Source organism: Frieseomelitta varia, unplaced genomic scaffold, assembly GCF_011392965.1.
Source record: "Frieseomelitta varia isolate USP_RPSP 00005682 unplaced genomic scaffold, Fvar_1.2 scaffold_576, whole genome shotgun sequence".
Taxonomy (NCBI): Eukaryota; Metazoa; Arthropoda; class Insecta; order Hymenoptera; family Apidae; genus Frieseomelitta; species Frieseomelitta varia.
In genome coordinates, this window is record NW_025110341.1 from 267,083 (window position 1) to 280,174 (window position 13,092).

General features: G+C 31.3%; 1 protein-coding gene across 4 annotated transcripts in view; it reads left to right on the forward strand.

Annotated features, from left to right (window-relative positions):
• LOC122534085 (synaptotagmin-5) overlaps positions 1-13,092 on the forward strand; it is a 133,398-nt gene that overhangs the window by 30,591 nt on the left and 89,715 nt on the right. For 3 of the 4 annotated variants that reach the window (XM_043664394.1, XM_043664398.1, XM_043664396.1), the window contains one exon: positions 10,689-11,037. In XM_043664394.1, the coding sequence (XP_043520329.1) occupies positions 10,771-11,037 (267 nt within the window). In that variant the 5' untranslated portion in view covers positions 10,689-10,770. Of the gene's footprint in view, positions 1-8,053; positions 8,288-10,688; positions 11,038-13,092 lie in introns of those variants that run through there. The other variant, XM_043664397.1, reaches the window with a different exon arrangement.

Genomic DNA, 13,092 nt, shown 5'->3' on the forward strand with positions numbered 1-13,092 from the left:
TAATATCCATCTTTACCTCAGCTGTTTCGTACTCGAAGGATACGTTCATTTATTAACATTCTCATTCATAAATCACGGAAAATCTCCTGTTTATAATGCAACAATAGACGAAAGCTTCTGTTTACAACACATCTTGGTAGAAAATGATTTTAATCTTCAGAGACACATCGTTGTAAATCTGTAACGTTTCTGTGAGAAATTAGTCATTTTGACCATTATTAGCGTTAACTGTGAGAGTTGTAAAAGCTCAGATGCCTCTGAATTTAATTATGAAAATTTAAAACTTGTTTTACGATCTCTTCTCACCATTTTAGGTTAAAAAATAATCGTATGGCAAGTTTTGAGGGAATCATTTTGAAGGGGAGACTTTGAACTTCAAGATCGTGGTGGATCTATTGTTAGAAGAAAATTTTCAACGCTTTGAAAGTCGTTTGAATTTCGAGAATTTTCTGTCATTTTTTTTAGAAAAAAAAAAACGAGCTCCGAATTGTCAAGGTAAAGGCCTTGCACTTTAAAATGAGAAACAGATTGTTGCATAATTTTTTTTTTACAAAGTTATAACGGTTTATAATATTATAATTATTAATTAATAATATAATATTATAATATTAGTAAATAGCGGTTTAATTATGATTCTTCGCTGTAAAACCATGTAATTGTTTAAATTCACGCGAAAGAATCTTGACAATATTTTAATAATTATCACGTTTGAAATGAGCGAGTGTCCAGCGATTTATAAGCGAGAGTATGCGTTATGAAGCCTGCAGCTTTTAATTAACTACGCTCGCTCGCGAAATGCGAGTTTGGTCACCACCCACGCACCCCATAAAACTCGACATCATGATCACGATAATTGGCCTCGGTTATTCCCGCGATGAAATCGACCTCGAATTAGAACCGAGCCTCGTCGGAGTTATTGAAAGTGACATCAATAAATTAACGTTTCGAAAAACAATTCTTTCTAGTCGGCAGCTTTGTCCTTTTTTTATTTTTTTTATTTTTTTATTTAACTCGTGTTAATTTACTGCTGAAGGTACTTCTCTCTCTCTCTCTCTCTCTCGTCATGGATTTGTCTGTTTCACGTTGACCTAAATCGATTCGATTTCGACGCAATCGACCGTACAAATCGCAGTTTCCGTGACGGTTCAATTTCCAACAGGGATGGGACATCTTTTTTTCAACGACGACCGTATCTCGTTTGCTTTTTTCCCGGACGGGACGAAATCACGCGTTATTATACGCCATTCGACACGCGCGTGTCGTTCCAACGACGGGTTTTAGAGAACGATTTTAATACGTAATTCTCGGTTCCTTTGTTGGACGACGCTGATTTTTATCAGAGTAATTGATGATTTTCTGTAGAGATATACATTTTTATATATTTCATATATTTTGTATAATATACTTTATATTATATAATATATATTAATATATAATTAATATATAAATAATATATATTTTACAATATAAAATATATTATATAAAATATATATATTAATATATATATATTTTGTATAATATATTTTATATTATATAATATATATTATTTATATATTAATTATATAAAATAAAATATAATATATATTTTATTTTATATAATTTTCTGTAGAGATATACATTTTGATATATTTTATATATTTTTATATATTTGTCGAAATTTGAACAATGTTCTTTTATAAAACGCATAATTAAAAGTTCGCGTTCTTTGATGTACTTGAACTTCCTCTAATTTGCTTGATACACAGTCGTTCGTTCGTTTCATTAAAGTAATTATAATTTTTAATTGGTTATTTATTCTTTGCATAGATAGAATTAATAAGTCTTTTATTTGGACAATTAATCGGGAAACAGTCTCGAATGGGAACTTTAGAAATCAGCTATAGAGATGTCACAGAATGAGAATAAATTAATTGTCTCTGTTAATTAAGCCGGAATAAATTAGTTACTTTAATCAACGCTTTAATTATTTTACTCTATGGCCAGTAAATAATATTCGCATTTGAAACCAAAATTTTCATCTGAAATATTTCTGGATCGAAATATTATATTATAACAAGTACATGTTAATTTGAACACGAAATCTAATAAATAATATAACACGTGTTAAACACATATTAAACAAAATGCATATATGCAAGCAGTATATTATACACGTACACAATAATACGCACATACATATACATATAAGTATACCATGTTATACATATTATGCATCAGTACAAATATATGTACATAGAAACATATTACATAACGTATTAAGCAAAATAACATTCTGCTAATGATTTATTTCAACCATAAAATTCGCATTTCGCGTACATCGCGTCAAAATTATTCGCAATTTATTTTCAACTTTCTTTTTATCGTGATTAAATGAGGATAACCGCTCGTTTTAACTATAGAAATCTGGCGTAATATTCCGTGAAAGAGTTTTTGCGATTTGCCTTCATCGTTTTTCTTCGTGGAAACAAGATCGAATAAAAATCGGATGCTTTTAGGTAAAAGGCTCGCGCACGTGTAGAATAACGCGTGCAACGTTTCCTTTGTACAACAGAGGTACACCCACGTCCCGTGCACACCCATAAAGGAGAGAATCTAGCGGGTGTCCGCGATGCATGTTTGTGAAATAAAATTTTTCTTCCGCGACGGAGAGATGAAACGTCCGTCTCCGTTTATGAATGGCCAAACCAAGGACAAAGGTATTAAAAAATATCGTCGTACTCCCTCTCAGTTTTTATTTCTCCCTTTACCTTTGTATTTCGTGTTTGCACGACGCGTTTATTGTCATTGTTTATTGCCTTCCTTCCTTTTTATTATTACTATTGCGTGTTTCTTAGCTTGGATACTAAATTAAAAAAAAAAGAAAATGTTTTCCTAAAAAAAAAAAAAACCATGTTTCCATGCAGCTTTTTTAGTTCGCGTTTTGAAGCGCACCTACGCAGCCTCGAGTGAAATCCGAATAGAACTTGAAATTTCTTTGGTTTTTCCAACGAAATTATTCGCTATTTAATCTGGTAAATATTCAGGAATAATTAATCTATTAACGGAGTCGTTATCTTAATCGAAGGCTTCCGAGATTAAAGGATTAATAATTAATGAAGGAGACAGATTATGGTCTAATCAGTCTTGGTCTTTGCAAATAAAATTGTGGATATTGCAGTAAAATTGTAAATAAATTTGGTGTTGATGGAAGTAATGAAATAACAAATCTACAAATAAATTGTTACGTTCGAAAAATTGGGATAACGATGATAAACTCGTCCTTCCTATTTAACAGGTGAATTTTTAATTACACGAGATATACTGTAATGAAATTCATATAAAATTCGATTCGACAATTCATCGCATTCCTGATAAAAAGGATCTTATTAAGTATCTCTCCAATAAACTTCGTTATTTAAACGGGAGAGTTCATTTGAAAAAGCACGAAACCCATAAAGAGACCAACAGGACGGAAAACAATTTGATGCTACGTAAATCCGGACAGAGACAGATTGTTTAGAATGTTTACGTTCTCTGATTCTTTCTTCGTTTACTACTGGAGTTTTCTTCTTTGAGAGAAATGTTGTATCATCAAGCTCTCCTTCATTGAATCGAGAATCTCATTAACTTTCGTTTCGGCCAATCCTTTTAACTCGCTTTCCTCCAGTTTCCCTTCTTGGGGGAACGTTTTTTGCAATCACGCGTAGACATTTCTTTTATTTCTCAAAACATTGCCATCATCAGATTGGATCAAATTAAAAGAAATGTGTAAACAATCTTTTGTTACACGGATCGTCGTGAGATCTTTGATGTCTCAACTCTCTACCGACAGTATGACAATCATTTTCAAATAATACTGCAACTTCATCTTTCTGAATAATGGCACGTTATTTTAATTAATTGTAATTGTTATTTTAATTAACCACTTAGATTGGAACAACGTTATCACATGTGATAACTTTGGATCAAAAATACAATTCGTCGATTAAATTCCAACCAAAGTAGTTAAATAAATATGTATTAAATTAATTAAATCTTTGTATGAATGTTCGCGAGATTTTTAATCTATCTGTTAGTGATATGACAATTATTTCTAACTGTTGCAATTTTATTCTTCTGAATAATTCATCTTCCAAAAGAGGAATCCACTTGTTTTCAATTTTGCAAGTCATCCTTGGCGTGTGTTATCGGTTATAGTATATTCACTGTATATTAAAAAGTAATAGTAAAATAACTGTATAGTAAAAAATCAGTGGAAACACTGTGTAGTAAAACTCAGGTATAAAATGAAATAGCGCCAAAATAACGTAGCATTAGATTCAGGGCGAGAATGCACTATCTGATCCTCCATTTTTGAATCAATAAAGGATAAATTGGCTCTGAGAATAAAGCAATACATAATTTGTAAGCTGTGTAGCGAATAGGAACCATGGGAAAGACGTTCTCTTTTAAGAAAAGATTTTCTCCTGCGATACTTTTCATCACGGTCGCTTGAGGGTGATAAAAAACACACGTGAAACTCTGCGAATGGTTGTAGATCCTTCGCACATTCCAAGAATAAGCTTCCCCTCGTTCTCGTAGCGTGAAAAATTCCACCGAGACGTAACCGTACTTTGGAAGATCGGTTATCCGTTTCTTTCAGATAACCGAGCTGGTATCTTTTCCAGTTTGTCCGTGAGGGTTTAACCTTACATTTTTATTCTAAGAACTTAACCTATAAATATTGAAGTTTATATGTCCATCATACAAAGGATAAAGATCCAACTATTTTAGGGATTTGCGAAAACCCGAAAATTTCGAGAACCCGGCTACCGTTTCTCGAACTACTGTACAATGCTGTATAGCAGCTTACTAAATATGTAAACACAGTTTAATTTCTTCTGCCAGTGAAATTATTGGAAACACGGATTATAAGAATCGTGTGACCTGATGTAAACGAACGTGTGACTGCGTGCTTAGTACTTCAATATTATGTACGCTGTCAAGCAGTATCGCTGAGACACTCGGGAAGTTCAGACGTATATTTCTAAAATCTGCGTGAATTTAATAAAGATTAAAAATCTCTCAAAAAAATATCGAGTGACAGTGAGAGTAAAGTTTTGGTAGCAGGAAGTAGTGTAGAAGATATCGTATAAAGGAAGAAGATAAAGGGAAGCTCTGTTTGGGAACATTTTCAGGAAAACGATGATACAGAGGCGGAATGCATACATTGTTTATTACGCCATTTGAAGCATACGCATCTGAACGTAAGTACATGTACTAGAAAAGAAACTGAATCGATATAAAATTTGTCGCATGTACAAAATGACACGCGAAAGATTGTTGAACCAAAAGATATAACAGAAGGAATTGCTCGAATGATGGTTCTAGATCTGCGACCTTTCGATATAGTTGAAGGCGTGGGGTTTAACGTATTATTTCTTCTTGTTACCAATCCTTTCCCGAATCCCAACTCTTTCGAGAATCCCGATAAATTCAAGAATCTCGAAATTTTCGGGCACCCGGCCCGATATTTCGGGTTCTCGCCTTCACACCTCTAAACAATTTTTGTGTAATTCAATCCTTGTATCTAAAATCAAGTCACACTCGTGCCTTTTCCGATTTGAGAAACACATCCTATGAAATTTGAATTCGAATTGATAATATATTTATATTTATAATTTTACATCTAACGTGACGTTATAATTACAGTAATTGATTTTTACTAGAAAATTGCAAGGAGAAGTATAATGAAAGATTTCCAAGTGAAGTTGATTGAAAATTTATTGAAAAAAATTTATAAACCGAATAGAAAACATGAAAATTACTTAATAGAAAATTCATGAAGAAGCAATTCTTTCCAATCTTAATATATTATATATTATATTGTCGAATTCTGTTTTTTATATTTAATATTGGAATTGTGAAAAGAAATTCCAAGGATTCCACAATTCTGCGAAATAATATAGATTGGATTGAACGTTAATTGTTAATCAATTCTGTTAATGGTAACGCGTATTAATGCTACTTTATTCTTGCACCGTTGCCACAAGATTTCCAAAGTTATAATAACGTCAGAAATCCACGGCTTTTTTTATACTTATCTCTGTAGAACTTTTGATTTGATCCGATAGAAAGATTCGATCTGTTCGTAGAATTCGTTACTGGAATTCAAAGTATTCTGGAAACTTACGAACACATTTTCTGGGCTATGATCCGATCGATATCATCTCTGTGGCAGACATAGCGAAACTCACGAAATGTCTGGAAATTTCCATCAAAACTATGAGGAATATCGAATTTTAATTAATCACCGCTTTTGCAGCGATGGTGAATCTTAATCGCAAGTTTATGAGTTTACGAGGCGTAATAAGTTGAAATTCAAATGCACATTTTATTAGTGTAATTATTCGCTTTCGTCTATTTACTTGCCGTGGTACCATAATTCCGCTTAGTAGGAATTAAATAAATGATTCAATTGACAAACGTTTGCAATTGCTGGCTAAAATTTCGTTCTCGTCAGTAGAGTGATTTAATTTGCGATTAAAATTAATTTTGACGTCACTGAAGTTAATTATCTTCAAATTCTATAAATTATTTTCCTATCTTCGAGAAATGTTAATTCTTTACTATTTATATTTATTTAACTCTAACTACCAATTAAAATTCGTCATCGATTGTAACAATGAAATTTCACAAATTTGTTTCTAAATTCATCGAAACCTTTTCCTACATCTCTAGGAAATAGTAACTCCCTCTCATCTACTATATTTATGTATCCAATTTGATTGAACTAACTAAAAATTACTAATTAAAATATCGCCGTAATCGATGAAATTCTATTAAAATTAATCCTAGGATTTATTTTCAAATTTTTTAAATTTTATCTATTTTATTTATTTTCACTCGGTTTCATAGTTGAAATGTATTGTTGCCCAGCAGGACGTCAATAGAATTGCGTAACGTAATTAATCACAAACAACCTTGAAATTCTCTTACTGCCCTTATGCAACAATTTTTTTTTTTTTTTTTTTTTTTTTTTTTCTAGCGTTAAGCATGGACGATTAAACGCATTTCAAAATATCCGTGTTATCAGCTGAAAATAGGCCACTTCGTATTTGTGTAATCCTGCGCCGATATCGATTTTCCCAACTTTTCATTTATTAACAATTTACAAACATCACCGTGTATTTATAACGCGCTACACTACATATATCACGCCTGGCATATTAAATTTTCCTCGATGATCAACAAATTTCGGAAAATTCAAACCTAATCCATCCACCACCACGTTCTTTGTGTATTTACTATGCACGTGAAATATATAAAAATTTTGCAAATTAACAGGAGTACTTGCATTTTACAGAGCGTGGAAATATAGAAAATATTTATATGTTCTATGAGAAATTGTCGATAATTCAAATTTGTATAATTTTGTGAAAAAAAATATCTTAGGGGATTGACTGAATGAAGGGGAGACTTCAATCTTCAAGACTATGGTACGAAGAAAATTTTTCAGTGATCATAAAAACGGTTGAATTTGCTAAACTTTCTCTTCCCTGTACCAGCAGAACGAGCATTTCTAAAATGTTGTATCTCAAAATAGATTTCTATCTCTAATAAATGAGAGATAGTTTTCTTTCTTTCAAATAAAATAATTTCTGTATCATCAATAATAATAGTTGTATAATATTATATAATAATATTGTTATATTATAATATTATATAACATATTATTATCATCAATAATAATAGTTATATAATATTATATAATAATATTATTATATTATAATATTATATAATAATAATAATTCCAAATAGTTAAATTTCTAAATAATTTCTAAACTATTCTACCTTAAAAATATCGCGATTTTCTCAATCCTCTCAGAGTCTATTTGTTTTTCTTTTTTTATTGTCGCGCGTTGCTTCAAACGGCGCGTCCAACTGAAATCGCCCGTAAACCATCGTCATGGCAACTGAATAGATTAATCCACGGTGACGCAGTATCATCAAGATGTCAACTTGAAAGTTCAACGAGCTTTCCAGAAGACCTGCGCCGCGTCGGACTGTGCGTATGGTGCGTGTCGGAGAAAGCTGTTGGTTCTATCCGAGCGGGAAATTACACGATGAGCGTCGAAAATTCGATTGAATAAACGCGTGAAATAATAAAGGCACGGAACTCTTGAAATTCGGTGAACGAGGATTTCTGTGATTGTCCACGGCTCTTATCGGTTTATCGGGGTAATCAAATTCATGTAATGGTTGTGAAATGGGTAGTCAATCAGGCGTGAAATGAATAGTCAGTCTACACGTGTGTATATAAATATGTGTAAGTACACGTGCGTTGTGCGAAGCATTTAATTTTGATCACATTTCTACATTAAAATTAAAAACAGAATTGCATATTACGTTGCACGAGTTGCTCAGGGGCCATGCTGATTAACTCTATAAATTAGGATGAATAAAATTTCTTTTTACGCCAGTATAAGCGTAATTTTATATTTTTTAATAATATTTTGTTAAATGTTATTATAAAATGATTATTATAAATAAATATTATTATTAAATAATTTACATATAACTGATTTACAACAACATTTCGAATATTTTATAATTTTAACTCTTATGGTAATATAATGATCATTATAACAAGTCGCATGATCAAACAAATAACAAATCTAAAAATATTCATATTATCATAAATCGCAAAGAATATTATTTTCATAATATCCATAACACTCTAATAATCATTTGCCTACGCAACTTCTTTTGTTACTACATATATTACCTCATAAAAGCAGGAATGACGTTAATGTCTTTGAGTGTTCTAGTATCTGAATTGTTTAAAATAATTAATTTGTTTACATGTAAGAGATTCAAAGAGGACAGAATCAGTATACAAAACATACACACATTAATATTAATAAATATTAATAAAATACTGAATAAATATATCAAAAGTTACACGTTCGAAGATAAATTCATTCTCAATTTGTTACATACTCCTCGTCTGATATTACACTTTTCCATAATAATTGTGAATTAAATAATCATATTGAAATTTCTCCGTCCTTCATAATTTATTCGCACCATTGCCTCGCTTCGTTATTTTCCATCTCGTCGATTTCCATCCTTGTAATAATACCACAAAACAACACACTCGTAATGGTTGTATTCCTCTTGTTTCTCTCGCCGTCCTCTCTTGACACACGGATTCCGTTTACGTAACAAGCCAGAGGCAAGTTTTCCAGGAAAATCGTTATCCTCAGCCTCTTGTTCTGTATTGCGTTCGCGTTAAATGGTCGGCCACGTATGGCGAAGCCTCCTAAACCAGACCGTCTCACGATGAAACGCACACTTTGGCGATTGTAACAAATTTTCTTCGTTTGCTCTTGCTTCTCCTCTTCTCTTTTCCATTTTCCTTTTTCTTCCTCCGAGACTTTGGTTCGATTGGCACTTCGATTGATTGCTCGTTCTTTCTTCGACGCGAGCGAGTAGAACGAACGATGATCACTCGTACGTGAAATACGTTCAAAAGAAGGCGTTATTCGAACGCGCGGAGAGCGACAATGAAGCAAGTATTTTGTATCGATTCAATTCATGGTGGTTTGAATTTCAGCTGGTCATTTTAAGTAGAAAATTTTCTGTACATTCCGAAGCTTTGTACTTTTTAACCACAGACGACACGAAAATCGCGCTCCAGTTATTCCGGTAACTTCAACGATGAGTATTTCGTTTTTTTTTTTTTTTTATTCTCTTTGCATCGTTGTTGTGTTAAATCTGCAGGCAGAATATAAATTTCATTCGTGATTTTATAGAGAAATATGTCTGAAAATCTGCTGTGTGACTGGAAAGTTAATACGTTAGCTACTATATGAAATTTATACTAATATTTAATTTTTGTAAAAGGATGTTAATTTTTATAAAAAGTATGAACAAAAGTGAAACGAAAACGGATTTTCATAGTATTATTTAGTTGTTCATGTTATTTTATTTCAATTATTCATTAATTCGTTCGCTTTCATTCATCTAATTTGTTTTTATTCAGCTTATTTCAAACGATCAACGAAACGTAGAATTTCATTTCTTTTTTCAAGAACGAAACCCTTAGCAGGAAATATTATTAATATTATTAATATTATAATTTGTAAATAATATTAATATTATATAAATATTATAAATAAATTTATAAATAATATTAATATTATATAAATATTATAAATAAATTTATAAATAATATTAATATAATATTATTATATTAATATAATATTAATATTATATAAATATTATTAAATATTATTAATATTATAATTTATAAATAATATTAATATTATATAAATATTATTAATAATATTAATATTATATAAATATTATGCCATAATATTATGGAATTTGAAGAAATCGAAGTAACGATAAATTACTCCTCAGCTCTTAGTGAGTTAAAACCCGCTGTCTGCTCGTAACATGTCTAATTTAACATCCAACGTGCATCTCCAAGTTAATCCGAAACCACTCTGCAATAAATAAATTTCCACACGCAAAATTCCAAGAGGGATTGACACGTGCACCACGTTAACGTGACGCGTAGAAAAATCTCTTGGAGAGCCACTAGATTTCGGTACCAATAATGTCAACGAATTTCCACAAGAGGGAAAAGAAAAACATCGACTATAATCAAATCAAGTCTTCGAAACTTCCTTCCTCGTTTCAATGGGGCCGACTTTTTTCAGATTTGTTGGTAGACAGTTCTAACTCGCGGCGACAGTTCACCGAGGAAAAGGAAGAGGAGAAAGGAAAAGAAAGCGAGGAGAAATGGTTTCCTCAGCGATCTTCGGGGCAGCAGCTGGAACTGGTTTGGCTCTGGTCGTCGCGATGACGATCGTCGTGTACCGATACTACGCAGTAAAACGAAAAGGGAAATATTGGAGCAATTTGGATCGCTGGCCGGATCCACCTGGCACGAAGAGACCGGAAGAACGACAGAAAGATTGCTCGGAGCATTGTCACGACGCGTCCTCTTCACAAGTGCTCAATTGTTGGCGGAAGGAGCAGAAGAATTACTATGCGGTGCAGACTAGGGTAAGTACCATGTACTTCTCTTCAACTTCTCTTTGCTTACTACTTGGAATAAAATTGCAAAATCCTCGCAACACTGGCGAAAGTAGGAAATGAATGGAACGATCTTGACGTTCATTTTTAACGAACATTGTTCTATACATTTTATCCATTCAATTGCTGAATTCTCGTTTCGAATTTGATTGATATTAAATATTTATTATAATATGACAATTTTCACGCTACTTTGTTTTTTGCAAGGTCTGAAATTTTTGATGAAACATTCGGTTTATTTATCGGGTTAGAATAATATTTTTGGCTCAGAATAATTGGCTCATTTCTAAGTTTTTGATATAAATTTTGTTATTTTTGCAAAATTTTATTGGATTGACAATATGTCGATATATTTTAGATATTAATTCTGTAGTTTATTAAAGTAATTAGTTTATTGGAGTAATTTTTATAATCATATATTTCGCGTGATTAAAATTCATTCTAATTACATATATGTCGCAATTAGCACACGAAGTGTGAGAGTTTGATACTATGATTATAAACACGTTCTTGTACGATAAATTGGCAAGAATATACATGTCAATTTAATTTTCATATAATTGTTGCAGTCTTATAAAAATCTGTATAAACTTTTAAGCAGATAAGCCACAATTAATTGTAATTAATCAGACATTAGTCTGATCAGTGTTTCTTAATTTTATTTTCTACTAGTTCTAGGCAATTACTTCGTTAATATAATTCCAAGTAGTTAAGTCGGTGACTAGGCAGACACAGCACTTCATAGAATACTTGTACAGTGCTGAAACTCTTTTTAATTTTACTTTCCACTTAAACAAGTTTCTGATTGCTGAGACTGCAGATTTTTACGCAATTCAGATTATTGAGAATGCAATTAAAAGAAGAAAAAAAAAATAGAATCTCGCTGGGAAATTGTTTTACTTACTAAATGTTATAAAGATCACTGTACCTTAGAAATTTTTAAACTTCAAAATTTTCTATAAATGCGTGAAAATCCGTAGTCTATTCGTGCACGTATTTCATTTTATGCACGTTTCATTAATTTTTCCTCTCCATCCACTACAATCGGGAATTATTAATTTCCAATTCGTAACATTCAAATATATATACATACATATATATTTAATATTGAAATATTTTTTCATATTCCATCTCATATTTTTTATCTCATTTTAAAGTGTGAATTACTCTGGTTTTTTTATTGTTCCAAAGTTTTATCAAACCCCTCGATGAATAATGGCCCTTTAATGATACCGAACTTCTCCCCACCTCCTTGCAGAAGAATAACCATCAATTAACAATCTACTCGATATTAATTGACCACCGTCAACATACTTGCAGCTAATCTAAACCGTTACGTAACTAGTCGACTATTTGTATTAGGGTTAATAGAAGCAACCGTTGGTTTCATCCTAATAATTACCCTTTTCTTTACCCGGAACACATACGCGTCCAAGCACATTATAGTGGCTGTATTCTCTAGCGTTAACGTTGTCGGCTAACATATTTAATGCATTGGAAAATAGTTGTGTTTTAATTTCTATGGGGAGGAATTAAAAAGATTTAGAACTGTCATTTTTCTAAAATTTAATTGTCATTTTTTTTTAATTGTCATTTTAAATCGTACTTGTAAATAATAATAATTTAAATCGTAATCATAAATAATATCGTACGAAATTTCTACGGGGATATAAATGGACGAAGATTCATTTTCCATTTATTTGTTCAATCAAATTTAAATTTAAATTGACAACTTCTTCAACTTTTTGCTCGTTAAATTTTGCGTTAACATTATCGTCGATTTTCGATCGAAGTGCTAATTACAGTTGGAATTATAATAAATCTGGAAATAATTAGTTATAATAAGTAATATTTTATATTATAATATATATTAATATATTATAATAATATATATTATAATATATATTAAATAATTATTATAATATATATTATAATATATATTAAAAATATAACATATATTGTAATAAGTTGATTGGTTGAATTCTATCTTGATTGGGAATTATTAGTATATCCATTCGATAATAA